The sequence below is a fragment of the Rhinolophus sinicus genome, linkage group LG14 (assembly GCF_036562045.2).
Source record: "Rhinolophus sinicus isolate RSC01 linkage group LG14, ASM3656204v1, whole genome shotgun sequence".
NCBI classification, from domain to species: Eukaryota; Metazoa; Chordata; class Mammalia; order Chiroptera; family Rhinolophidae; genus Rhinolophus; species Rhinolophus sinicus.
In genome coordinates, this window is record NC_133763.1 from 10,866,875 (window position 1) to 10,892,644 (window position 25,770).

Sequence of the window (25,770 nt, forward strand, 5' to 3'; positions counted from 1 at the left end):
AAATGTTCCGTTTCATATTATGTTTATATTATTCAGAGAAAGTAAACTACTTTTTCATTTAATAAATTTGTGCTTTAAATTATAATTTATAATATATTTGTACTTTTAAAAATGAATGACACTGTTATCAAATTACTGGTCGTCTTTGTGATAGCATAGTATATTCACGTAGAGCGTATTACACAATAAATTCTTGTGAACTACCCATAAAACTCATTTTAAATCTAAATGTATCTAGAATTTTAAAAAGCTGTATTTAGAAGAATAAACTAAAGCTTTAATAATTACTTCAGGTGGCAGAGTTTACACTTAAAGATATGTAACTTCCAATGGGAGTACACACCTTTAACCTAATTCTACTCCTAGGAAAGTCCAGTTGAGACCTATTATTCTAACGTTCAAACCAACCTTCTGGGTTTGGTGCTGCCGGAGATATTTATTTACAGCTTTGTAGTTGAGACAAAGCAACACTCCTAAATATGGATAATATAACAAATGCAGAAAAAGCATTTGTGGTTTACTTAGCAAATACAATTGAATATTAAAAATTAGTATTGAAGAGAAAAAAATACGGTAAATGATGATACACTTTTTTTCCTTTTTGCAAGAATGTTAATGATTAAATTAGAGACTTGTTGATTAGATTACAGGTCTTCATTTTAGTGCTGCATGTGTTTTTGTCTGTGAATTTGTCTTTTATGTAGGCAGCTGGTCCCTGGTGTGCGTATTTTTGTTATTTCACAGACGATATTTTCTCTAATCACTACTTCTGTTGCTGTTCTTTTCCATTATCCTATATTAACCTTCAATTTTCATTTGTTTTCTCCTTAGCTTTTAATAACCCACGACCAGGGCAACTGGGCAGGTTATTGCCAAACCAGAATTTACCACTTGACATCACATTGCAAAGCCCAACTGGTGCTGGACCCTTCCCACCAATCAGAAACAATAGTCCCTACTCAGTGATACCTCAGCCAGGAATGATGGGTAACCAAGGGATGATAGGAAACCAAGGAAATTTAGGGAACAGTAGCACAGGTAAGGGCTCGAATGTACTGTTACTTTACTGGGTTACTTAACTTAATGGCGTATTCATCCATATCAAGCTAGTAGGATTTCTCAAGTGAAATTTTTTTATGTTAGAAGCTAACATTTGAACGTAAGAAAAGTCCACAGCTTTTCGCCGTGAGAGTGGCATATGAAGCATCGGAGAGCATTCCAGAAAGCTGACGGTTTTATTCTGTGATCACTGCTGTCATGAGATTTCTCATCATCAATCCTGTAGCACAGGCTTAGTTCACTTCTACTCCAGTTACTGTTCTAGACATTGTTGTGGTGTGTGGAAAGTAATCGGTGGTTGCTAACTTTTCCTGATAATCTGATAACCCCACAACGTCCTATTAATTGATGGTTTGTGTTTGGAGAATTTCAGAACGAAGTTTAAAATTCAACCAACCTTTCATACTTACAAACAGTATAATCCTCATTCAGAAAAATATTAATTAAAAATAAAAAACTTTAAACAGTAGTATGCCTGGCCTGATAGTAACTGGTCCAGGGCCCCGTGTTCGAAGGTGTATGAAGTGGCCTGTGTGTGACCTGGTCTGTACCTGGACCAGCCATAAATTAAGTGTCTGCCAAGTTGCCTGAGCATGTTCCCAGGAGGTAGTCACTGCCTGGCGGCTGCCATGTTCCCAAACTTCCATCTGGTTCAGTCTGGAGTCATTGTGGCAGCACGAGTGGCTGTTACTACCATGCCCTGTGCCCTGTAGTATGTTTCTCACAGACACAGCAGGATGCTGCCTCTTCTAGTGAAGAACAGCTCACAACTTATATAGGTTTCTTCCTTTGTCGAAATGACGTACTAGAGACAAAGGCATTGAAAGAATAGCTATTATTAAAAGAATTTATATTGGTAGGTATTTAATTTAGGGTTTTTCTTTTGTTGGTTTTGGCAGTCTTTAATCCCTGTATATACTTGCCATTTCGATAGTTATCTGAAAACAAGAGTTCAATTTAAGGAAAAAAGGTGGATTGTTTTACTTTCTGTTGTTGATAAGCAATTTGTAGGAAATGTGAACTATGCTGTATTATTAATAGAATAGCTTATTCATTCAACAAATATTTATTGGGTGCCTATCATAAGGGCCGTGAACTGACTACTTCACTAATTTGTGTATTCACAGAAACGCCACCATATTAATTTCACATAATTTTGTAAGATAAAGTATTGATTTATATTACTAAAATATTGATTTATATAAAGTTCTGTAAGAGCAAAGGAGCCATTGGTTTATTAAAGGTGGCTTCATATTAGCAGAAAACAAGAAGATCTGAGTTTTTGTAGGAATCTTAAGTAGAAATTTGGGGACACACCTATAGTCATATCTGGGCAGCCTGGCGATCACGGGTGTCCAGGCTGTTACCATATGATGCCTGTGTTCCTTTTCCCCAAAAAAGGGAAAAAGACGGTGACTACCCTAATACTGTTGAATTATGGATAATACTTCTAGACTTTCTAGAATTGTGTTGCATTATTTAGATAATAGATTTTTGGAAATCTAAAATGCCTGTTCTCCCATAGTATCTTTGTCATAGTTCAAATCTAATCTTAAAATGGTTTTTTTAAATGTATTGTTACAATATTGTTCTAACTTTTTCAATCTAATTAATTGTCCTTTACTCTTAATCACCCTAACATAGCACATTCTCATTTCACCAGTAAAGAGTCACCCACAACACGTGGTCTCTCCGTTTCTTAAATACACCTTATTTTTAGTTGTTTATAATAATTATAGTAAATAAAAGCAACCCATGTGTTTGAAAGCAGAACTTTTATACATCCATCATTAAACATTTCAAAATGAAGGGCCCTCACTTGGGGTTTTTCCAGGACCCTTAGAATATCAAGTCTTAGCCAATCTTTGGCCGTTGCCAGCACCCTGGGGGCCAGGCCAGAGAGCAAACTCTTGATCCCGCTTGCCAGTCTTGTGCTTTCATTGTTACGTGTGGTCAAATAACTATTAATATCTGAAGCATAAAAGGATTTTCACAAGTCTGTCCTAACCCATTGTAGATCTGTATCATCAGGAATGTGGTGGTTCAGGTATATGGAAATAGTGGGCGTGGCCTTGCCCTGGCTATAAAGGAGTGTAGTAGAAAGACCAGGTGACTTCCTCATGTCGCAGAGGCTGCCTTGGTCAGTCCTGACGCTTCACAGATTAGAATTCTCTGAAAGAGCTTCGAGGAGTTACAGTCTGGCACAGACTTCATGGGGTGTTCTCTGTGATTTTGGTTTGTAATTCAAATATTGATTGTGAGCTTTTACCTTGTTCCTTTTAGCCTCACCTCCCTTTTGGAAAGTAAAGCATTGACGTGTATATCAGCTAATGTGATTCACTTCCTGAGGAAGGAAGTTGGGGTTATCCACACGCCACAGCACCTGTTTCTAAGTACATATGGGAACAATTTTAACAGCTTTTCCGAACTATAAAGAGGGGCAAGTCCATGTTGTAAAAAACTTGGTAGTGATCTCTGATTCTTATTTCTTAGCCAAGGACCCGCATCCGTCCCGATGCGGGCGTTAGCTATTGGGCTAGCTGCGTATTACAGAATGATCACCTGGTACAGAGTAAGATCAGGGGCTCGTACGTGCTGAGGATGTTTTCAGTTACTGCATCTCTCAGTTTCCTTTGGCTTGTCTGCAGGAATGATTAGTAGTAATGCTGCCCGGCCCTCGATGCCATCTGGGGAATGGGCACCACAGAATTCTGCTGTGAGAGTCACCTGTGCTGCTACCACCAGTGCCATGAACCGGCCAATCCAAGGAGCTATGATTCGGAATCCAACAGCCAGCATCCCCATGAGACCCAACAGCCAGCCTGGCCAAAGACAGATGCTGCAGTCTCAGGTCATGAATATAGGTAAGGTTGTTTCAGTGCTCTTGGTTGTAATTTTTATCCTTTCTCAGGAGAGTAACAGCCCCATAAGTCCTTTCAAGACAAGCTGCTAATTTGCAGTGTAGGTAATCCCCCCATGTCAAGTTGTCATAAGTGGGATTTTGCAGGAACTCTGTACAATCATAGTATCCCAAAGGTTTTACAGTTATATAAGAGAATCAACTACCATTGTGATAATTTATTTTCATTACATTATCTAATTCAACTTGGGGGGGGCATAAATTCAGTGTCGCACTCTAAAGCTTATGTTTATGATATTTTAAAGAAGTATTTCAATGATTCAGCGATGATTCCTAACTCTTGAGTGATCGTCAGAATGATCTCAGGACCTTAAAATGCAGATTCCTGGGCCCTGCCCTAGACTGTTAAACCAGACACTCCTAGGTCCTCACTGAAGGTGCAGGGTCTTATAGGACATCTCACAAAAGGTGAGGGTCAGTGGGATTCGATTTGCATACAGTTTTCATGTTACTAAAATTAATGGCCCAGTACATCGTGTGAGTCCATTCATAAGAAATGTGCAGAATAGGCAAATCTGTAGACAAAGAAAGTACATTAGGAATTGCCTAGAGCTGGGCTCTGGAGGGGAAATGGGGAGTGACTCCTAATGGTCACTCTTTGGGTTTCTTTTGGGGGGAATAAGAATGTTCTAAACTTGATTGTTGTGATGGTTGTACAACTCTGCAAATATAAAGTGAATCATACACTTTAAATGGGTGAATTGTATGGTATGTGAATTATATCTATATTTTTGTAAAAATTAATGGTCTGTGTAACTCATACTCAAGATTATTTTCTTAATCATTGACATATTAACCTTCCTCTTACCTTGTGCATTAGCATAACTCAAGTAAGTTAATGTTTATATACTTTTTTCATATACTTAGATATTACAGCGTGAGTAAGCGCTAAATCATTAATGGTGCCACGATAATGCAGAATTCTCATCCTACGTCTGGCGTCAGTTTTCTTACCTAGCTATATATTAGGTTGGTGCAAAAGTAATTGTGGTTTAAAGGGTTAAAAATAATTGCAACAATTACTCGGTGCATTTTGAGTTATTGTTTTCTGAATAATAACATTCCTATTTCCTTTCAACAGAGAATGTACTTTGAATTAATGAGTGGTTCCCAAACACAAATTTATTATCATTTGAGGCTTGCGTGAAAAATGACCAGAATTCCGTGCAAAAGTAAACTGGGAAATTTTTTAAATATTGATTCCTTCTTTAAAAATCATAATAATATGTTAACCATAGTCACCCCCCCCCCAATAACTTAAATAAATAATCTGAGAAACTAAGAAAAAAATCAGAATACTAAATCCCTTATATCCAGCAACTTAATTTATCCTCAGTCTTTCTTCACTAAAGGACAGGCACCTCACCTCGCTTTTGAGGTTGAAATATGGCTCAGTGAGCTTTAGTATAGCTGAATTTCTCCGATATTTAATAAACTCAAAAAAAGTTGAGAACTCAACAGAAAATCTATTATAATGGAAAACAGGCCTACAGATAAAGATAACAATAAAGTGATTAAAAAACTCATATTACCCATTACCCTTAAACCTCTGAAAAGAACTTGGAAGGAAGAGCACATGTGAGTGGTCTGGGCCCCCTTTCTGCCCCACCCTGAGCCTGGCTGGCTGAATCACAGTGAGGGCCAGCACTGTTCAGAAGTATGGCCCAGTATGCCCTTTGGGGGTCTACAAGGCCAAACTGTTCTCCTTCTTCCCTCTTGATTCTTTCATGAATGGACTGTACAGTAGAATTCTAGAAGATACATGCTGTGTGAAAGCACAGTAGATGGAATGTGGAAGCAGATAGGAGATTCTGGGTCTCTTATCAATCCAGATATGAAAATGATTTGCAAAAATGTGAAACAATGTCAGTAAAAGATTTCTTTTTCCATTAAAGAAGAGTTTAGTTTATCTTAACATATAGTGGACTTATTATGATGATTTTAAATGAATTAATAATCATTTTTCTATTTGCCAATTTTAATTTCCAATAACAATAAATATCGATAAGCTGTATAACCCGCAGACAAAAGCTGCCTTTCTTTTTTAAGAATATAAAGGGTCTTAAGTTAAAAAGGGTTAGAACTGCTGCTCTCGACATTCCCTAAAGTGTATGATAGCCTTGAAATTTATTGCCTTTATTTCTATATCAGAATAAAAGTTCAGACTTATTATCGCACCTAATTATTATTGGTTCTGTCTTTTCCATTTTCTAAAAACCAGATATTTTGCTTTGTATTACCTAACAGAAATAGACACTTTCCTGATTACAAGTTATAATATTTGGGGGATTTTTGTCTTCTTGTTTAGGGCCATCTGAATTAGAGATGAACATGGGAGGGCCCCAGTATAGCCAACAACAAGCTCCTCCCAACCAGACCGCCCCGTGGCCGGAAAGCGTCCTGCCCATAGAGCAGGCATCTTTTGCCAGCCAGAGCAGGTGAGTGCTGAGCTCCCAGGAAGCCGAGGGAGCAGTGCGTCATGAGTCCTGTAAGTCATCTTCCATGTGCCTCTGCCAGAAGTTCGTCTCTTCCTTTTGAATAGTTGGTGCTTGACCACTTTTGATGTATTCAAACTGTACCGTCTGCTGGGCAGGGGGTATCGGGGAGGAGAAAGTCCAAAAATCAGTTAGATCTAGGGCAGGTCTTTAAAGAAGTTACAGTTTAGTTGGAAAATCAAATATGTACACTAATAAGTGTAATATGAGGTGTGCAGTATAAATGCCGTAAGAGAAATAAACCTTATTTCAAGAGCTCATCCAGCTGGGGTGATTGGGAAAGGCTCCAAAGGCAGGAAGAAAAGGTATAATTTCAGGAGGCAGAGGTGGCAGGAAGCCAGTCCACCTGGCAAATCAGCATAATCATAGTCAGGACTAGGTGTTACAGAAGCAGCACAATATGTTTAGGGTACCAAAATCACCGAGTTTTATGTTACGAGTATTTCGCCACGTTGGGAAAAAAAAGGCAGTATCAGAAGATGTGGCTGAAAGAGTAGATTAGTAATAACGTAGATTTATAGAGAACCTTAAATACCAAACTGGAGAATTCAGACGTTGTACATTAAGCCGTTGAAACAGTTTTTTAAAAAAGGAAGTGGTATGTGAACAATCTTACTGAGTTGTTTTAGCTCTGATTATCAGTCTAATCATTTTTGGTTCTTTGTAGCTCATCTTTTCTCTCTACTTGCTTTTGAACAATTCTTTGTACATGCTGTGTTGTAGCTTCACCACCATGTGGCTAGGTGTGGGTTTATTTATTTATACTTCTTGGTGTTTGGGATATGTTGTTCATTTCTAGGAGTTCTATTTGCCTTATTAATTTTCATAGCCTCTTTTTTGCTTGTTTATTTTCGTGCTTCCATCTTTATGTCATTAAACATTACATTCATCATTATTTTCTAAATTTCTTTATTTAATACCAACATGTGGATTTCTTGGGGTTCTCAATCCAGTGAGTCACTCTCACCCATGGCGACCTCTGTCCCTGACTACTTTGCTAATCTTCCATTGGGAGTTCAGAGCTGATCCCAGCCAGTGAAACATCAGGGGTTGAAATTGAGGACACGTTTCTAATGATAATTTGTGGTGGTCTCTGCCAGGAGTGGGGGTCACTGCTCACCTGGGTCTCCTCCGGGTTCCCTCAGCTCAAATGCAGAAGTCTCGGGGCAGCTCTCTGACCTTGCTGTGCTTGATGGATAGAAGCACGCCTGGCACCAGCAGCTCAGGGCTTGCTCAGGTTTAAGCCCATCGGTGTTTCTTGTTTGCCTCTTTGACAGTTGCGTCATTCCCGGCACAGGCCACTTCACAACTACATTACATGCATCATCTCCCTGATTTTCAGCAGCGCACTTGCAGCAGATGTTGCACAGGTGACCTTGAGGCCGGGGTGATGGCTGCTCAGCTGTTTGGGTGCACAAAGAGCCCCAAGGCTGGGAGATAGCTGGGAGCCTGAGCAGGATGTAGCGTGGGAACTTACAGGCTGCAGGCATTGTTTTCCAGGAAGTAAACTTCTGAGGAAACTCAAGCTGGAGAAACTGGGTCTTGAGGCTCATATGTAAAGAGCTGAGGTTAGAAGCTCAGTGAGGACCTTACTACAGACTAAATGGCCTTCCATTGGGGGACCATTCTAGTCTAAAATTATGTAATTCTCTTACCACATTCACAAGTGATGAAAGTCAACAGAGTTTCTGAAATTTCACGAAGGTAGAATACATTGCCAGAGCTGCTGATTCGGTGTTTTTTTAAATACAAGTTTCTGAGGGAGTCCCACTCTGGGATGTAATCCTTTTGTCATAGTCAGCGTTGTTGCACAGCTCAGAATTGTGATGTAGTGCCCATTTCCTTTCTGTATCTTCAGGGTGTGATAAAGGATTCAGAGGATTCATTGAAGTTTTAAAAAAAAACAAAATAGCAGAAGATGAATGTGAGCCTAGCAATAGGATTTGTGAGAAAAAGTAGGGACCTGGTTGTTTGACTGAAAGAAGAGTAGGGGAACTGCTCATAACTGTGTTAGGGAGATGAAGGAGGAAGGGCGTTCACCAGCTGTGTTCCATTCACTTAGGGGGAGGAACGGGTGTTTCCAAGCCCCTCGGAAGCACCCCTGGGGTTCCATTAGAAGGCGGGTCTGCATTTCTGACAAGCCCCAGGTGATGCCAGCACCACTCGTCCTCCTGCTGCACTTTGAGTAGAGATGAGGCAGTAGGAGAAGAGACAGACAGAACCACAGACAGGTATGAGCCCTCCCCAGGGCAGTGGCGCCTCCATCACTGGCTTTGCTGGGGAGTAGAGCAGCCTGTGCTGTAACCACTGCACTCATACTTGGAGGCAGTGCTTTCTCAAGGTCCTTCCAGCTCTTTGAGTCTGATTTCATGGTGTCAGGCAGTGTTAATGCTCTTTCGACATATGTTTATTTGACATTTAAAAAACCCACCCATTTCCATGGAAACTTGCGAGTAATAAAAATGTAGTACAATAATTAAATCCAGCACCTGATAGTTGTTTCTGAATGAAATGTCCAAGACTTGCATCTAGGGTAAACTAGGCCCACAGTCAGGATTTTCACTGTTGCCCAAACAGATGAGAGTTCTGTTTTAAAAAAGGAATTCCAGATTTTACTGAGTCCCATCACAGAGGCAGCTTGTTCGGTTTGCTGAGCAGGTTCTGGGACTCAGCATGCCCCGTTCTGCTGTTGCTTTGGTTACTGTCTGTCAGCTTTCTTTGTCTAAGAACTGTGTGAACAAAACAAAACATTTCACCGCTTTGAACATTATTTCAATTTTTCCAGCCACCTACCCCACTTCTTTTATTTTAAATAGTTTAGTTTGGAAGAAATTTATGACCAACTTTATGATAATTTCAGTCATAGAAATTCAGAAGTGATGGATAACAACGGTTCACACCACGTCTCTCTTTTGAAAAAGAAGAAAAGCAGTGCCTTTTTTTTAACCTTCTTTATAAGTGTCAGCATTAGTATTTTGTATTTTTACTGCCTATGTATTTAGTAATAGGTTTTTTAATGTTTTTTTCTGTAGTTCCATTGTGGTTTTTTGCTTTCATTCATCTGGTATGTAAAAGAGGTATTTAAAATATAGTCTAAAATGTATAGATGATTTGTTTGAAGATTTCTGTTGGATTTATAAAACTGATTTTCTCTTGAAATATAGTGGCTGCCTCGTAAATGACTTTTTTTCACGTTAAGTTCAAAATTTCAGAGTTAATTTGGTTATCTCTCATTTGAAATGTATCTGAGAGTAAAGTTTCTTTTGTTGACTATTTCTCGTCATGTAGTAGCTGCTGCTTTTCTGCAGAATTTTGAAAATACATGTGAAAAGTGATGGTAATGGTATGGTTTCTCAAACAAGACTCAGAATTGACCTTATTCTCTTTATTGCCCTCCTTAGTGTCCTCCTAGTCTGTAAATAGAAGTGCAGATTTCAGGAAATGAGGTTTCTATGGATGGTAGACCTTTCTCTTGCTAGTTTATTACTTACCATGTTACACCTGCCTGGGGCCTGTGTGTGTTCATCTTTTTATTCCTCTGAACTTCATCCTTGTCTTAATACGAGGTGGGATCAAACACTGCAGTGAATGTTTAAATTTAAGAAATTTATTACAGTAAAAGATTCATTGCCATTAATCCATCTCAAAATAACCACTCCACCCCCCCACTTCGAACACACTTATCTCATCATTCTTGCCACTTTCTGAAGCAGTTCTGGAAGTCCTCTTTTGTGAGTGTCTTTAATTGTGCTGTCGTGGCTGCTTTAATTTCCTGAGTCATTTTGACTTTGGGGAAGAGCTGGAAGTCACACGGTGCCAGATTCGGTAAATAAGATGGATGAGAACACACTGTAATGTTTTTATTTGACAGAAATTGCCGGATACCAGAAGCGATGTGTGACATGGAGCATTATTGTGATGGAGGATGATTTACAGCATACTTTAAAACACACCTTCTCTCAACCGTAGCTCACACCCAACTGACAGCACCAAACAAGTTAAATCTTGTCATGCACTGTTACTAAGGTTCAATGTGCTGCTTCCCGTATTGAAGATCCCTGCCTTTCTATTGGATGGCACTTGGCAGCAGCATTCATCATATTTTGTGATCACAACGGAAAGGCTCCGTATCACACATGGCTTCTGGTACGGCAATTCCTGTCAAATAAAAACATTACAGTGTGTCCTCATCCACCTTATTCACTGGATCTGGCACCGCGTGACTTCTTGCTCTTCCCCAAAGTCAAAATGACCATGAAAGGTCAATGATTTTAATCGATTCAGGACAAGAGGACTTCCAGAACTGTGTCAGAAAGTGGCAAGAATGATCCGATAAGTGTGTTCGAAGCGAGGGGGCGGATTTTGAGGACGATTAATGGCAATGTGTCTTCTACTGTAATACTTTTTTTTTTTTTTAATTTATACAGTCACCATATTTTTTATCACACCTTGTAGGATCTATGTCTTTCAGACACCATCTAGATTGTGACTATATTTGTATTAATAATTGTTCAAAATGTAGGAAAGTAATTTCTTCATTATGTTGGTGACCATTTAGAAAGCTGGATTGGAAGTCTGGGTCAGTATTTTTTCTATAAGCCAAGCATATTAGGATGTCTAAGGCAAGTGATAAATTCATGGTGTGCCCAAATTTATGAACCTAAGCCACAGTGCAATGCATTTTTCTGGTCATAGGGTATGATATCCCAGCTAGATCAGGAATCTTTTATTTCCATCAACTGTTACTATAACCTATATAGTTCAAGTACTGGACCAACAAAGAGATGTAAGATATCCTCACTAGGCACAGTCTGAAGTTGATGTTTTTAACACAAATGCCAATATCAATTTAGCACAACACAGAGGTGGTGCTGGAGTTGGGAGGTGAGTAGGGGTGGTCAAGAGTGGCTGTGAAGGAGATCGTGGGAAGGTAAAATCTTAGATGGAGAAGAGAGTGGGAAGTATGCAATGATGGGTGCTGGCATTCTGATGTGGACATGGCATCTTCTGGAAAGAAAGATCAATTGTCCGGAATAGCTGGGGCTCACAGGAAGTTGTGGGCACTAAGTGTAGAAAAGTTAGGCTTTACCAAAGTGTGTCCTGAATGCCACCACTGCCACTACCACCCGGTCCCAGGGACTTGGGCATTTTCTCGGGAGAGCTGAAGTAAGAATTCTGAGTCAGCTCAATAAAGTGTGTTTTGTAAAGTACCTGACAGCATCATATTAGAAGAATCGGAGAGAGACTGGAAGCAGGAAAGTGTCTTTAGAGTCCCAGCTTGAGTCAGAGAGGGCCTTGACCAAAGTGGGAAGGCCTAGAGGTACTGTTTCACTTTCGAATCTGTGTCATACGTTAGTTCGATTTTTTTTTTTTAATTAAAAGAAATAAAAAGAATGTAACAAAAATGGGTTTTTTTATTAAGAAACCATTTAAATGTGAATGAGTATTTGCATTAGTTTTTGGGGTTTTTTTTCCTTAGGCATTTGGTTGTGTCTTCAGTAGGGTGGGTTTGTCTTGCAAAGAGACACCACCTCCCCTTCCCTGGCACTCTGGGTTTCAGATCCAAGTCTGGGTTCATGCAGCAGCCAGGCAACTTTGGTGGAGTTAAAAGAGAGCAGATCTTCCATTAGCCCGTCACCATGGAGAGGTGGCGGTGGGGGCGTGGTTGTACAGAAATGAGGCTTCTGAAGAAACAGAAGTTGGAAATTAGGAAATAAAGCTAAAGAAAATGCTTGCCTGCCTCACTGAAGTAGTGTCTTTGGGGCGTGAGGTCTCAGGACTAGGAGAACTTGGTACGTAGACAGCACTCGTGCGTTGGCTGACTTGAGCTCGTTTTTCATGAAACTTAGCACATCCGATGCCGGTCGCTCCTCTTTGGGGAATTTCCTCCTGTCTTTGCTTCCGTGGCAGGCACTCCTCCTGTGGTTTTTCTCCTCCTTGTCGCTGCTTTTCTCTGTCTGCTCCTCCCTCCCACTCCCTCAGTGCAGCCATAGTGGAGTGGATTTGACCACATTTGCATCTGAAAAGTTCATACTGGGAGAGCCTGGAAGGGCAGGGTGGGGAGGGAGTCGGGTGGACAGTCCCACAATGAGCAAGAGCCTCAGAGTCGGTGGATGTGCTTAACTGTGCAGGAGCGCTGGGGGTGGGGTGGGGGGCCTAGCGAACCCACCTAGCTCAGGCTGTCCCTGCACTGCCAGGTTGCTGTGTCTCGGCGGTGGCACCGCAGGTGAGGAGTGGCATCGAGGGCACTTAACTGAGTGGCTTCCTTTCCATGTAACGAGGGACAGAGAGTATAGATTGCTTTTTAATGTGCCATGTTATACCTGTTTGAGATTAATTGTTGGCTTGAATAATCAGGAATTCAGGATTGTAGACCAGAGGGGCCTGTTAAACTGTCTTTAGAAAACATGGCATGTTAATTAAACTGTGTTAGATAGATGACTTCATCCCTGATGAATCTATTCTCACCTGCTTCAGAATGACATTACTTGCCTGTATCTTTTATTTTCTCCAACACATCATACAGTAACTCAGAAAGTACAAATGAGACTGTTTGGGCAAAATACAAGTATTTCGCCTTTGGTGTTAAAGTAACTCAGAAGCTCTTTTTAAAAAGCTCCCATACTTTGTCAGTTAACATAAATTACATACCATATACCATATGGTTTATATACCATAGAGTTTCGAGTTTAGTGTTATGGTTTTATCACCTGTTAGCCTATATAGTAACAAGTATAATTGGCATAGTTGTGACCTACTTTTGTTGGCTAACTCAGGGAAGCTAACAGCCACCTTGCTGAGGGCTTTAATAAATGTTTACAAGTCCTGCTTTTGCGTGACTAAGAAATTTCCTATTAGTCCAGTCAAGTTTAGTCTAGTGACGGCTGAGTTCCCAAAATTAATGTGGCTTTTGTGGTTCTCCCGTGTCGGCCGGTCGGGCCGTCGTAGCCTCAAGTGAAATAAGACTACTTTTGTCTTTCCTACTAAAGTTCAGAATCAGCCTTTGATTACTTCAGTGCAAAGTATAATAAATATCTGTATGCTTGAGGAGTCGGCATAGCTTGGTGGAAATAAAACAGTCGGGCGGGCCCTGACTCTCATAGGTCTGTTGAAGTCCCAGCTTTGCAGTGTCTGCCTGTGTGATCACCAGCAAATGGCCTGACCTCTCTGAGCGTCAGCCTTGCCAGCTTTCAGTGGGGCAGGGGCAACAGAAACAAAAATTATACATCAGACGCCTAGATTGATGTCTGGCCTGTTAGGCATTGAATAAAGTGTATCTGTTATTTTGGGCTGTCATTTTGTTCTCTGTCCAGCTGGTACAGTGTTTTACTACAAAGACCCTGGAAGTCAACTGATATTTTTATCTTTAAGGGGGGAAAAAAGGTTCTCTAATCAACTAGCTGTTCCACAGGCCCACGATGAAGTTTGTCTCCTCACAGGCAGCCGTTTGGCAACTCTCCAGATGACTTGCTGTGTCCACATCCTGCAGCCGAGTCTCCAAGTGACGAGGGAGCGCTCCTGGACCAGCTGTATTTGGCCTTGCGGAATTTTGATGGCTTGGAGGAGATTGACAGAGCTTTGGGAATACCCGAACTGGTCAGCCAGGTATGCACAGAGGGCAGCTGCTGGGGGCAACACACTCACGTGGCCACGGAGACGTCCATTTTCTTTTGCTTATAGATAGTCTGCTTTTCAGAATACTTTTTACCTCTGACCAAGCCAGCTCTCTTTTCTTTCTCCCCCTCTCCTTGTTACCGCCATGTAAACTTTTGCCCAAGAATGGAAAACACTGAGAATGAGCTTTACATATAGTTACTGAGCTGAAAGGCAGAAACTCAAGTCCGGCTCACCTGATGAGAGGAAGAGACAGACACTCAAGGCGCCGAGAGGCACTGCTGCCCGACGACCTTGAACCCTTTCGTCCCAAACACCAGTATCCGTGATCCCGTATTAACCTCACACGTGTAGTCTAGTGGTAGGCAGCTATTTGTGCTAGAAGAGTGCTTTGCACATTCGTTAGCAGAGGTCATTGTACAGGTAGCTGTCGTTCTTCATCTGTGGCTGACTTTGTGTGGCTTTAGCCCACAACAGTGGTCAGGATATTTAAGCATAAACGGAAACATAAAGAAGTTAACCAGTCTTAGTGTGTGTGCTTAGTCAGCTTTCCTCCTCCTGGTCATTAACTGGTTACTTAAAGTAATTCTCTGCTCTAAGAGTAATTTATAGCAGTAATACAATAAATAAGCTAATAAGTCTCATGCAATAGCATAGTACTTTCTGGCTCTGGCCACCCGGCTACGTGTGTGTGAAGTGGCCATCCTAGTTTATTGTGTAAGAGTAACCGAGAAAAAGCTATCACAGCAGTGCTGCTGTCTGCCTCTTCTCAGCATGGACAGTCTGCAGTTCTTGTTACTAAAGACGACCTGCCAGCGTCCAGTCCACTGCGTGGTCGTCCGCTGTGTCAGGCGAGTCTGTGACGAAGGCGATGCAGACTCATGGAGACTTCTCTGAAGCATTCAAAATAGTCTTGTCATAATTCCCACAGTGCTGCAGACATAAGTGGGAGTTAAGACTTGTCGATTCATACTGAGAACAGCAGAATGGAAAGAAATGACTTGAGGTTACGTGATATAACCTGAAATAAATCAAGAAAGGAAAATGGAGTTTAAATGTTTCCTGTGTGGCTGGTTTGCTTTGTCTTGGGTGGTGTTTAGAATTTAGCGTTCAGTACTGTTATCCTTGAGTTTTGTCTAAGTGACATTTAAAAATGTGATCCTTGGGGTTGCTGAGTAACTTGTAGCATTGCTTTGATCAAAATTGGTATCATTTTATCACTTAATATTTTTAGTCTCCTTTTCTTCCGTTTCTTTGTGTTATTTCTATTTTGTCTCGTCAGAGCCATCATCATTCCATCATATTACACTGAATTCTAGAAACGTAGTTATTGGGTGAAGTTGGGAAATGTGAAGTACAAATGGACTTTCTTTGTACTCAAAGTTCTGAGACAGCTTTGTGGATGTGGGTAGAGCAGTAATTCCACAGTGAATCGTCTCCCCCACGTAGACTTCATCCACATTTTTACAACCATCATGGGAAGGGGAGTGGGCCCGGTTCTGACGGGCCGACCTCGGGACCACCCTGCTCTGAATGTGGCCAGCTCCAGGCCCCTGCCCCAATGTGGGTAGACTGGTTGGAGGAAACCAAGGACGTTACTGGGCTGAAGGAAACCTCGGGTGTTTTTGCTGCTGGGCTCTCCCCTCCTGTGTATCAGGAGACTCGTAGCCACTACTGCTGGAAGTAGAATGAAGGGGACAATTAGCCTGGTGCCCTTTCCACTCCACGCAGGGCCAGTCAGGGCCACCTGGGTCCGAGGTGTCCACCTTGGACAAGTCCGGGATTTTCTGCATCTGCCCCAGATAGATAGGGGAGCCCTCAGGAGTCAAGAATGATAAACACATTAAATATGTGTAGTAGGTATAATGGTGGCAAAATATGTGGGGTATGTAGGAAATTCTCAGCCACAGAAAAGTGAAATAAAGGCAGCGTATCACACCTGTGAGGAGCTTAGGTCCACAATCATAAACTGGATTGGAACCCACTGCTGACTAGCCAAGGGGGCTTGTTGCAACTTGCTTCACATCTCCAAGTCTCAGTTTTGTTACCTGCAAAATGGGAATAATGGTGGTGGGAACCCCAACACTGCTGATCCCAGCTAGATACCAAGGCGGTTGTCTAATTAAAATGAATTGTACAGGTGTGAATAGTCAGTCAACAAACTTAACACTCCCAGGGGACGTCTGCATTTTAAAGTCCAGGCCAGTCTCTGATTGGTGGAGTGAGTAGGCGGCATTCCGCAGTCATGGCCCATGTCCCCCTTCCCTTGGAAGGAGTGTTGCTGGAGTCGGGCCCGACCCCTTCTTCTTTTCTCATGGAACTGGATCTATTGAACAAAGAGGCTTTTCTAGAAAGAACAGTGAAGTCACGTCAAGCTAAAAGTAACGCTGCGTAGTGAGTACAGTATAAAAAGCTTCGCGTCTACAGCAGTGAGAGAAGCCAGCTTTACGTTTACCCTGCTGGTGTTGGTGCTTCTATTTATGTGTGTGTGTTCTCTGGGGGCTTGTTCTCTCCAGAGCCAAGCAGTGGATCCGGAACAGTTCTCGAGTCAGGACTCCAACATGATGCTGGAGCAGAAGGCCCCCGTGTTCCCACAGCAGTATGCGTCTCAGGCACAAATGGCCCAGGGTAGCTATAGTCCCATGCAAGACCCAAGCTTCCACGCCATGGGGCAGCGGCCTAGCTACGCCACTCTCCGCATGCAGCCCAGACCGGGCCTCCGGCCCACGGGCCTGGTGCAGAACCAGCCAAATCAGCTGCGACTTCAGCTGCAGCATCGCCTCCAAGCACAACAGGTGTGTTCTCTGTCGGGGCCTGGAAAGTCGGGGGTGGGGGGCACAGGGGAAGACTGACGTGAGGTGACAACAATCACAGCCTGGTGGAGGTCTAAACTCTCATTCCGTCCTTTCCAAGAGGGTGGAAGCTTTTTCAAGATAATCTTAGTTTTCATACTCCCTTCTACGTTACTTACCTTCTTTCTAACTCCACTAACTCCAGCACAGGGCAGCCCTCCTTTAATTTCCTAACTCCCTTATTTACTGATGGTCTAACCTTGAGTTCTCTGAGCCTCAGTTTTCATTCTGTACAGTGGGCTTGTTCTACAGTGGTGGGCAATGTGTATGTGTTTGAAGGGCCTGGCACAGTTTCTAGCCCTCGGTGAGCGCTCAGGACGACTAGCTCCCATCGTGAGTCCTCTCTCATGACAAAAATAGTCACTGTTAGCTGACTGCTGGCAGAATGACGCTGCCTTATAAGATGCCTGTTTAGCTCCAGGAAACGTGTTCGCGTTGAAACAAGCCCGGAGCGATTGCTGTAAGACAGCCAATAATAATGTTGCAGCTTTCAAATCATCTTTTACGCGTCATGAGCACCTGCCTTTTTCTAGTCTTCTTCTCGACCTCCTTTTCTGATCATTCTCCTCCCTCCTTCCCTTGCAAACAGTATGTTTTCCACGCAGTAACTCCCCAGTTATAAGTAAACCTCACTCAGAACTAGCTTACACGGGAACTGAGCCGCAGGCCACAGGCTTTCCGTCTCCGACAGCACGCAGATGTTGGTTTGGGAGGGCGACTTCGTAAGGAAGGTGATTTGAGATAAAATATATTCTGTTTTAAAACTGTGTTCATTCTCCTGTGTGGATGCATTTAGAATCGCCAGCCACTTATGAATCAAATCAGCAATGTTTCCAATGTGAACTTGACCCTGAGGCCTGGAGTACCGACACAGGTAAGGAGCAGCCCAGCCGTCAGCTTTCACTGTGTCCGTCTGACTTCTCGTCACTTCTCCCTCCTTGACGTCCCACGTGACATAACTGAGGAGCCACCCAGTCCAGTCCATGCAGATCTGTAGTGTCGTCCCGTTACCCACCAGTCTGCCGCTTTTGTAGATCCCTCTGAATCAGTGTAGTTGATTGCCGCTATTAGCATATGCTGTGTTCTGTAACATGAATGCAAACACTGAATTCGTGGTACTGGACCACTGATCCAAGGAGAAGGACAGGGTTAGGGTCCTGCGAGCCCTGGATCACAACATTTTCACGCATCGAGCGCTGCGTAACCTTTTTTGAGGTGTGTTTCTGCTCTAGGCACCTCACTTAATGTGTGTTGTTGATTCGTTAACTGAACTGCCACCCAGCAGCACTGTGGCTCCTGCCTGTAGGAAGCTCCTCTAACCCACATATTTTCTCCAGAGGTCCAGCTCAGCCTCTCGTGTTTAGCAACACAAGACAGCACTACTCTTGGGAGCCATTTTAAACAGAGAATCACCAACATAAAGTACAGTGTCAGAAACGTGGGACTCAGTAGCCCACAGAAAGGACACTTGTTGACAGTGTGAAAGCTGAAACAAGAAGGCACAGTGTGCTAGGGCCGGAGTGTGCACTTGGGGCATCTCAGATTTGCAGCGCTCTGCACGTGGCCACAAACAACCGCATGCTGTGCGTATTGATTTGGGGATTAGAAATGCATTTTAATGAGTGAGCAAGTTCACAGATAGAACCCACGGATACTGAGGATCAACTGTATGTTGCTAGGACCCGTGAACAGCCTGTACCTCTTCTGAGGGCCAGCGCTGGCGTCTCTGCTCTGCAGCCGCCCATCCTGTCCCAGGCCCTCCGTCTGTTCCTGTCGCCCTCTCGCCCCACACTTCCCCCTTTCTTCCTGCTTCTGCTTCAAGCCACCTTGTGACGCAGTGATACTGGTTTCTCTTTAGACTTGAATGTCCCTTGACTGAGACTCTAAACTGCCATCCTCGGGCCGCTTCCAGCTAGGACTGGTGGCATTGTGAGGTCCTTCCCGTGAGCTGGGCCCTCTCACAGTGAGGCCCAAGTTAACTGATAGTAATGGCGTATGTCCTTGCAAGGTTTCAGAATAGTCCGCATCTCTGTAGAACTTAGAAACTCACATTCTTAACCACCAGTTGTTCAACTCTAAAATCTTGCCACATCAGTTTGTTTTCCAAGTAATTTTGCACGAGACTATGCAATTTCTAATATGGTTTGTCTGCCCCCCCCCCCCATTTCAGGCACCTATTAATGCACAGATGCTGGCCCAAAGACAGAGGGAAATCCTGAACCAGCATCTTCGACAGAGACAAATGCATCAGCAACAGCAAGTGCAGCAGAGAACTCTGATGATGAGGGGACAGGGCTTGAACATGACCTCCAGCATGGTGGCTCCTAGCGGAATGCCAGCAGCTCTGAGCAACCCCCGGCTTCCCCAGGCAAATGCTCAGCAGTTTCCATTTCCTCCAAACTACGGTACTGGACTTACATCCCCACCACCTTTCACCAGTCCTTTGTCCCCAGTGCCCCCCAGTCCCGGGCCACAGCTCTTGTCTCACAGCTCTTTGCATGGCTCCCAGATGAATCTGGCTAACCAGGGAGTGGTAGGAAACCCGGGAGGACAGTTGGGGCCTGTCAGGAGTCCCCAAGTCCAGCACAGTACCTTCCAGTCTCTCAGCTCAGGTACCAGCTTTCCTCTGAGTGCAGGTCTTACTTTAAGAGTGACCGAAGTAAGTGTGAGTGTGTGTAGTGTATCAGTAGTGTGAGCATGTATGAGCATGTATGTCTCTGTCTGTCTGTAAATACAGGTCGATGTGTATATATTTATATTCGAAAACCTCTGAGTCTGATTCAAACAAATCAATAGATATATACAAAATGTTGAAAGACATATATAAATATAAGTATTAGACATTCTACAATTTTTATAATACAAAATAAAGACTTTGAAGATTATACCAACTCTTTAATGAATAGATAATTCTTGAGAAGTAAGTGCTGTATCGAAGCCACAGTAGAAGACCTCTTAGTTTTCTTCATATTGATTTGTTGTTTAATGTCAGCCTGAAGAGACAAGTGTGTATTGTCATAAACGTTAATACTTGTGTGCATGTCATGTTCAATTAATAGTTGAATTATTGATAAAAGTGGTTAGCATTAATATTCTAAATGGCTCCCTATCTTTTGCCAGTGTGATCTATAAAGAGCTAGCAAGTCTTTGTGATGCCTAAATCATGTTTCCCATTCCTCTAACGAAACAGAAAGATAATGTGCAGCCTTTTCCTGGCTATCTTAAGCTTATCTTTTATCGCTAACTTCAGTATAAATTAAATGTGCCTATTTTACAATCTAGTCAAAAATGTGCTTACCTTGACATCAGCGCTGAAATTTTCTAAGAAGTTGCCTCCTTTATTTCCAAGCTCCTTTTTCTCTGTTTTTTGTTGTTGTTAATGATTTAGGAAAGTCTTCTGAAAGTTCTTTTTTTCCTTTTAGTGTAAATGCCATTTGCTTCTAAATTGAACAAGCCCCTTGCATTGAATTTTTTTCTTGTAGTCTTGGATATCACGAAGTGCCCTAGAGCCCTTTATAAAGACAAACAAGCTAATTGTGACTGGAGTCACTTATTTTTAAAAATGCATCTCATATAGAATGACTTGAGTTAATACAATAAATTATTCCAATGTGTTGACTTTTTATGTATAATTGAACTTTAATCCAGTTTAAACTTTAAACGATCCTTATAGTGATATATAAAAATTTAAAGAATATTTCAGAATAAAGAGAAAAATATATGTATATATTTGACTCATTCTCAATTTGGAGAGTGACGTGGGGAAGAAAGAGTATTTTCTTTCTCTGCCTCTCGCCCTGATGGTTAAGATGCTTCCTGGCATCCCTGTAACTACTATAGAGAATCAAGACATGGCGATTTTTCTCTTTTAAAAAACATATGTAATTAACCAGTACATGATCAGATATTTTAAAGTACTTTTCTGTGTGTATTGAATGTGAATGTTCTCTTTCTTTTTCCACCCATTCTCTGCGATAAAACTAACAATCTCCTTTGGATTTCTGCTTTGTTTTTTAAGGACTAAGTCAGCAGCCTGATCCCGGCTTTGCTGGGGCCACCACCCCCCAGAGCCCGCTGATGTCGCCCAGAATGGCGCATACACAGAGCCCCCTGATGCAGCAGTCGCAGGCTAACCCAGCGTATCAGGCCTCCTCTGACATGAATGGATGGGCGCAGGGGAATATGGGAGGAAACAGGTATGCTGTGTCTCTGTCTCTCTCATAGAAATGACCACCAGGGAATCTCTGTAGGCCCACAAGCCTCTTTTCTGTAGTTTTCTTAACTTCTCTGCTCAAGCAAGCAATCGCAAGTAAACTGCTAAGTAAGCCAGGTTACTTTTCCTAGGGAAGAAGTTAGCAGAATTTACGAAAGCTTAGGCTAATACCTTTTTCTTGGGAGTAAAAGGAACTCCCCTAAGAAGGTAGCAGCCGACCAATCCATGGTCAACACTGCTGAGGAAGGCAGTGCCCTAGAAAACCTCCTTTATCGGTCTGAGTAATCAGCAAACAAAGAGCTTGTCCGATACAGACACCAAATGCATGTCCTGACCTTCACGGCGGTGTGGTTGCCCCTGCAGCTTCATTGGGCACCTGCCCTGCCGTTCCTGACCTCACCACCGCCAGCTGTCCCACCCTGGGTTCTCTCAGCCTGGACTTACTCCCTTATAAAGTAAATGCCTGAGAAACCAGTGCTCCAAACTGCCTGCCTGTGTGCACTAGGGCTCTCACATGTTCGTCTTCCTTACGTTCTAGCATGTTTTCACAACAGTCCCCACCACACTTTGGGCAACAAGCCAACACCAGCATGTACAATAACAACATGAACATCAATGTATCCATGGCAACCAACACAGGTGGGATGAGCAACATGAACCAGATGACGGGACAGATCAGCATGACCTCAGTGACCTCCGTGCCTACGTCGGGGCTGTCCTCCATGGGTCCCGAGCAGGTGAGCGCCAGGAGCCCGTGTCCTCGGGTCACAGCTCTGTCTGTTGCTGCCTTGCGTGTAGCGTCCCAGGGACTCAACATCTGTCAACTCCCGCCTTTATTTTGAAGTGTTTTTTTACCTTATCGTCACCTGTGTTGGTGCTATTCCCAGGAATACTTGTTGATGATGAAATACACATGAAAGGATTCCTGACTACTCAGGATTTTTTAAAATACTTCTTAGCTTTCTTGTCATTTAATTTTTTTCTCTTATTTGAAGAATTTGGCAATATCTAAAATGAATCTCTAAACGTGGAGTGGAGAATGTCCGTTAAATAGCTTTGTTTTGGATTCATAGCGTAAGAAGTGATTTTTTCTTCCTAAATGTAAAACCAGATGAATCACAAAGGTCAAACTTCCTGCCATCCAGTTAGCTTTAAATGATACTTCACTCGTGCAGGGAGACTGACAGAGATAATCCAAAAACTATTCTTTATCATCTTTGGAATGTGGATGCCATGATTTTTTTTTTCTTTTTCGTCAGTATTTTTATTAATACTTCTGTTTTGTGTTGAATAACACTGAAACGATTCTACAATCCCTGACTACATACCAACTTCACTGGTGGGAAAGAGACTCAAAGCATCTGATATCTCGGGTAGCCAGTCTAGGACTCAGAAATCTGCGGTGGGCTGATCCACAGGCAGAGATACTGGTGAATAACTTTTAAATGGTATTGACAGGAGATCTTATTTTTAAAGGGCACAAAATGCTTGACACTCTCCTCTCTCAGTAGTTCATTCAGAGTATAGATGTGGCAAGGACCTGGCATCTTATTTTATATGTGGAGAAACTGAGGCATGGCAAGTTTAAATAACTTACCAGTAAGTTAGTTACTGACAGCCCTAGTGTCCGTCAGATCACAATGGTGAGAACAGTGAAAGATTGAATGTTTGATTGGGTCTATTTAATTCTAATGTTGGTAAAGCACAATTTGTGTGAAAATTCACTGAATTTTACGGTGCCTCCATGTTCTATACAAGATGTTAATAAAAATGCAGAATGGTACATGAGAAAATTTAAAGCCTTTTGTATAAGAAAGCTCTGTGCATATGTGTAATAATAATTTGTACTTCTGTGGTTGAATTGATAGTGGCTAAATGCTCATTTGGGTAAATTCAACAGACATAAATTAAAAGAAACACAGACTTTTATCTTTTCAGTGGAGAAAATGTGTTGATGTTGAATTTTCTACAAAAATGGTCCACTCACTGGTAGTTCCTGATTTCCTCTCTAGGGCGAGGACTGCTGAGGTGGTCCGGGCCAGCCTGGGTCCTAGTCAGCCTCCCCAGAAGTAAATTGGTGCCTTTTTTTTTTTATTAATTTCAGGTGTACAAGCTAACGTAATAGTTAGACATTTACACCCCCCCAAAATTGGTGCTTTTTTTCTCAATTCTTTATTGGGGACTATTGGGGAACAGTGTGTGTCTCCAGGGCCCATCAGCTCCAAGTCCATCTCCTTCAATCTGGTTGTGGGGGGTGCAGCTCACTGGCCCATGTGGGAATCGAACCGGTGACCCTGTTCAAAGCTTGCGCTCTAACCAGCTGAGCCATCCGGCAGCCCCTTGGTGCATTTTTAATAATCCGAATTGCTTTGAAACTTGCATGGATATAAACCTTTTGAATATCAGAAGCCCAAAAAACACACATGCAGTGTTTATCTTCTGACAAAATCAATCCCATATTAGCATTTGTGTGTATACTTTGTGATTTGTAAAAGAAATGTATGCAGGCTAATGAATCGTTCGCTTAGTCATGGAGTATTCACAAACCCAGTGCTGTTTGATTACTCACACTGGCTCTTACAGATTATAACTTGCCTGAGTAACAAAGATATTAGGAGCTATTCAGACGATTTCAGAGTCCCCAGTAGGAGTTACTGGTCTAATCTGAACCAGCCAAAACAGTGAACACGAGGCATGAAAATGTATCTAGTAAAATTTAATTTGAAGGCAGCTAGTGTATTATAAGTATTTCTTTTCGTGTTTCTCCATACTCCCCCCCCCCCCCAAAGTATATACACAGGAGAAGAGACTGAGGGAGGGATGTAGGCATTTTTGCGGAGTCGTCTTTCCCCTTAGTCCACACCTGAAATAAAGAGGGGGAGGTTGATGGTTGGTTGTCCCCAGCGCACTTTGGATGCCCTGCTAAAATCCTGCCTGTCTTGTCGCCTGCAGGTTAATGATCCTGCTCTGAGGGGAGGCAACCTTTTCCCAAACCAGCTGCCTGGAATGGACATGATTAAGCAGGAGGGAGACACGTCACGGGTGAGAATCAGCGAAGAAATAGGTTAAGAGGGTAGTAAAGTGAACATGCTGTTTTATAGACCAAAATGGCAGACACAGTGTCAACCAGTAGGTTGAAGGTAGTTGTAATGCTTGTGATTTTTTAAAATAGCTTCTCATTCTATCGGACATACAGTGGTTTTGTGTGAATAATTATTTCTTTGAGCTGATGTTAGTTGAGCCAATGGTGGCATATGAGTTAAGAACATTAATTTTGCCCTGGAATGATATTCTTGCAGCAAACCATGACATTAAGTAGCAACGAATTAGTCACATTAGGCTGTGTTTATTCTTTATTCTGTTTGTCAATATTATATTTCCTTTTGTTTCGGCAGCAATTTTGTGTATTATCTACTTATTACTTTAAACACTTGTTCTAAGGAGCCTAGTATTACCGTGTGCAGTCTAATCTTGAAACGGTAGAGTCATTAGTACTTGGAACTCATCTGAACTGCGTGTGGACCGGGCAGCGCGTCCTTGACGGGCAGGATCCGAGAGCCGTGTGGCCTGCGGGGCCGCCTGAGGAAAGGGCTATAATCCCACGCACTAGGGGCTCCTTTATGTTAAAAGTTCTCTCTCAGTGGAGAAAATGAAGGATTGATGGTGAATTTCCTACAACAAAAGTGGACCTCGGATGGTTTTGTTGATACTACCATTCAAGTTTAAAAAGTAACAGCATAAGTTCGATCCAGATTTTAATAACAGTGTATGGATTTTCTCTGTGTGACTTCTCTTGTTTAGAGAGCCATCGTCACGCGAAGCAGAGGGGCCGTGGGTGGGGACACAGCTGTACAACGCCTCTAAATGGTTAACGTACCGATATCATAAGGCAGCAAATGGAATACATTTCATATTGACCATGTGTGTAGACTCTCAGTGTGCCATCAGTTGAGGTTTGAAGCCTCCTGGGGGGCTGGTGCCTCCCCTGATCTGATGCCAGCCCTGGTGTCCCCTCCTCTGCGTCGCGACCGGTAATGGCCACATAATTCAGTGATGGGTTATGTGCAGAAAATAGGGGCTTGAAACCCGGGATGCACTTCCCAGAGGAGCAATGACACTAGTGATAATGAGGCTTCCAGAAGATAACCCATGTTAGCCCAAAAGTGCCCGGGAGTGGAACCTCTGAACACGTCCTGTCTCTGGAGGGGAACGCATTTGGGAGGCCTGGATCACGTTTCCCTCCGAGTCTGGCACGAGATCAGACCGACCGACCTCCCTCCCTCCCTCCCCTTTGGGTGTGACTGGGGCAGCCTGGGCCAGGCCAGCCGCCCGGCTTCCACTCCTGTCTTCCCAGAGCCCCAGAAATTGACTTGCCTTATACTTTCCGTGTGACCTCCAAGAAGAAAAGACAGAACACTCGGATAATCACGCAGCCTTCTTTTTAAAACGTTACAGAAACAACCAATGCACGCTGAGCATTCACTGCAATCCTGCTTCGCTACAAGCTTTGTTTACGTTTCCTCACTGAAACCACACAACTGGGTGGCAGAACCACCGTTTTGAGGGTGAACCGCCGTGCGCCAGGGCCGGCCTGCAGATGTGCATTTTCAGCCCTTA

At 42.7% G+C, this 25,770-nt stretch overlaps 1 protein-coding gene across 3 annotated transcripts in view; it reads left to right on the forward strand.

The window, feature by feature from the left end:
- The window catches only part of NCOA2 (nuclear receptor coactivator 2), a 257,586-nt gene that overhangs the window by 224,546 nt on the left and 7,270 nt on the right, over nt 1-25,770 (forward strand). Inside the window, exons 13-22 of one of the 3 annotated variants that reach the window (XM_019726127.2) lie at nt 832-1,038; nt 3,708-3,923; nt 6,288-6,417; nt 13,914-14,079; nt 16,605-16,883; nt 17,737-17,814; nt 19,111-19,345; nt 20,959-21,136; nt 21,692-21,890; nt 24,106-24,195. In XM_019726127.2, coding sequence (XP_019581686.2) covers nt 832-1,038; nt 3,708-3,923; nt 6,288-6,417; nt 13,914-14,079; nt 16,605-16,883; nt 17,737-17,814; nt 19,111-19,345; nt 20,959-21,136; nt 21,692-21,890; nt 24,106-24,195 — 1,778 coding nt within the window. The remainder of the gene's footprint in view (nt 1-831; nt 1,039-3,707; nt 3,924-6,287; nt 6,418-13,913; nt 14,080-16,604; nt 16,884-17,736; nt 17,815-19,110; nt 19,346-20,958; nt 21,137-21,691; nt 21,891-24,105; nt 24,196-25,770) is intronic. The other 2 variants (XM_019726156.2, XM_019726165.2) reach the window with 2 other exon arrangements.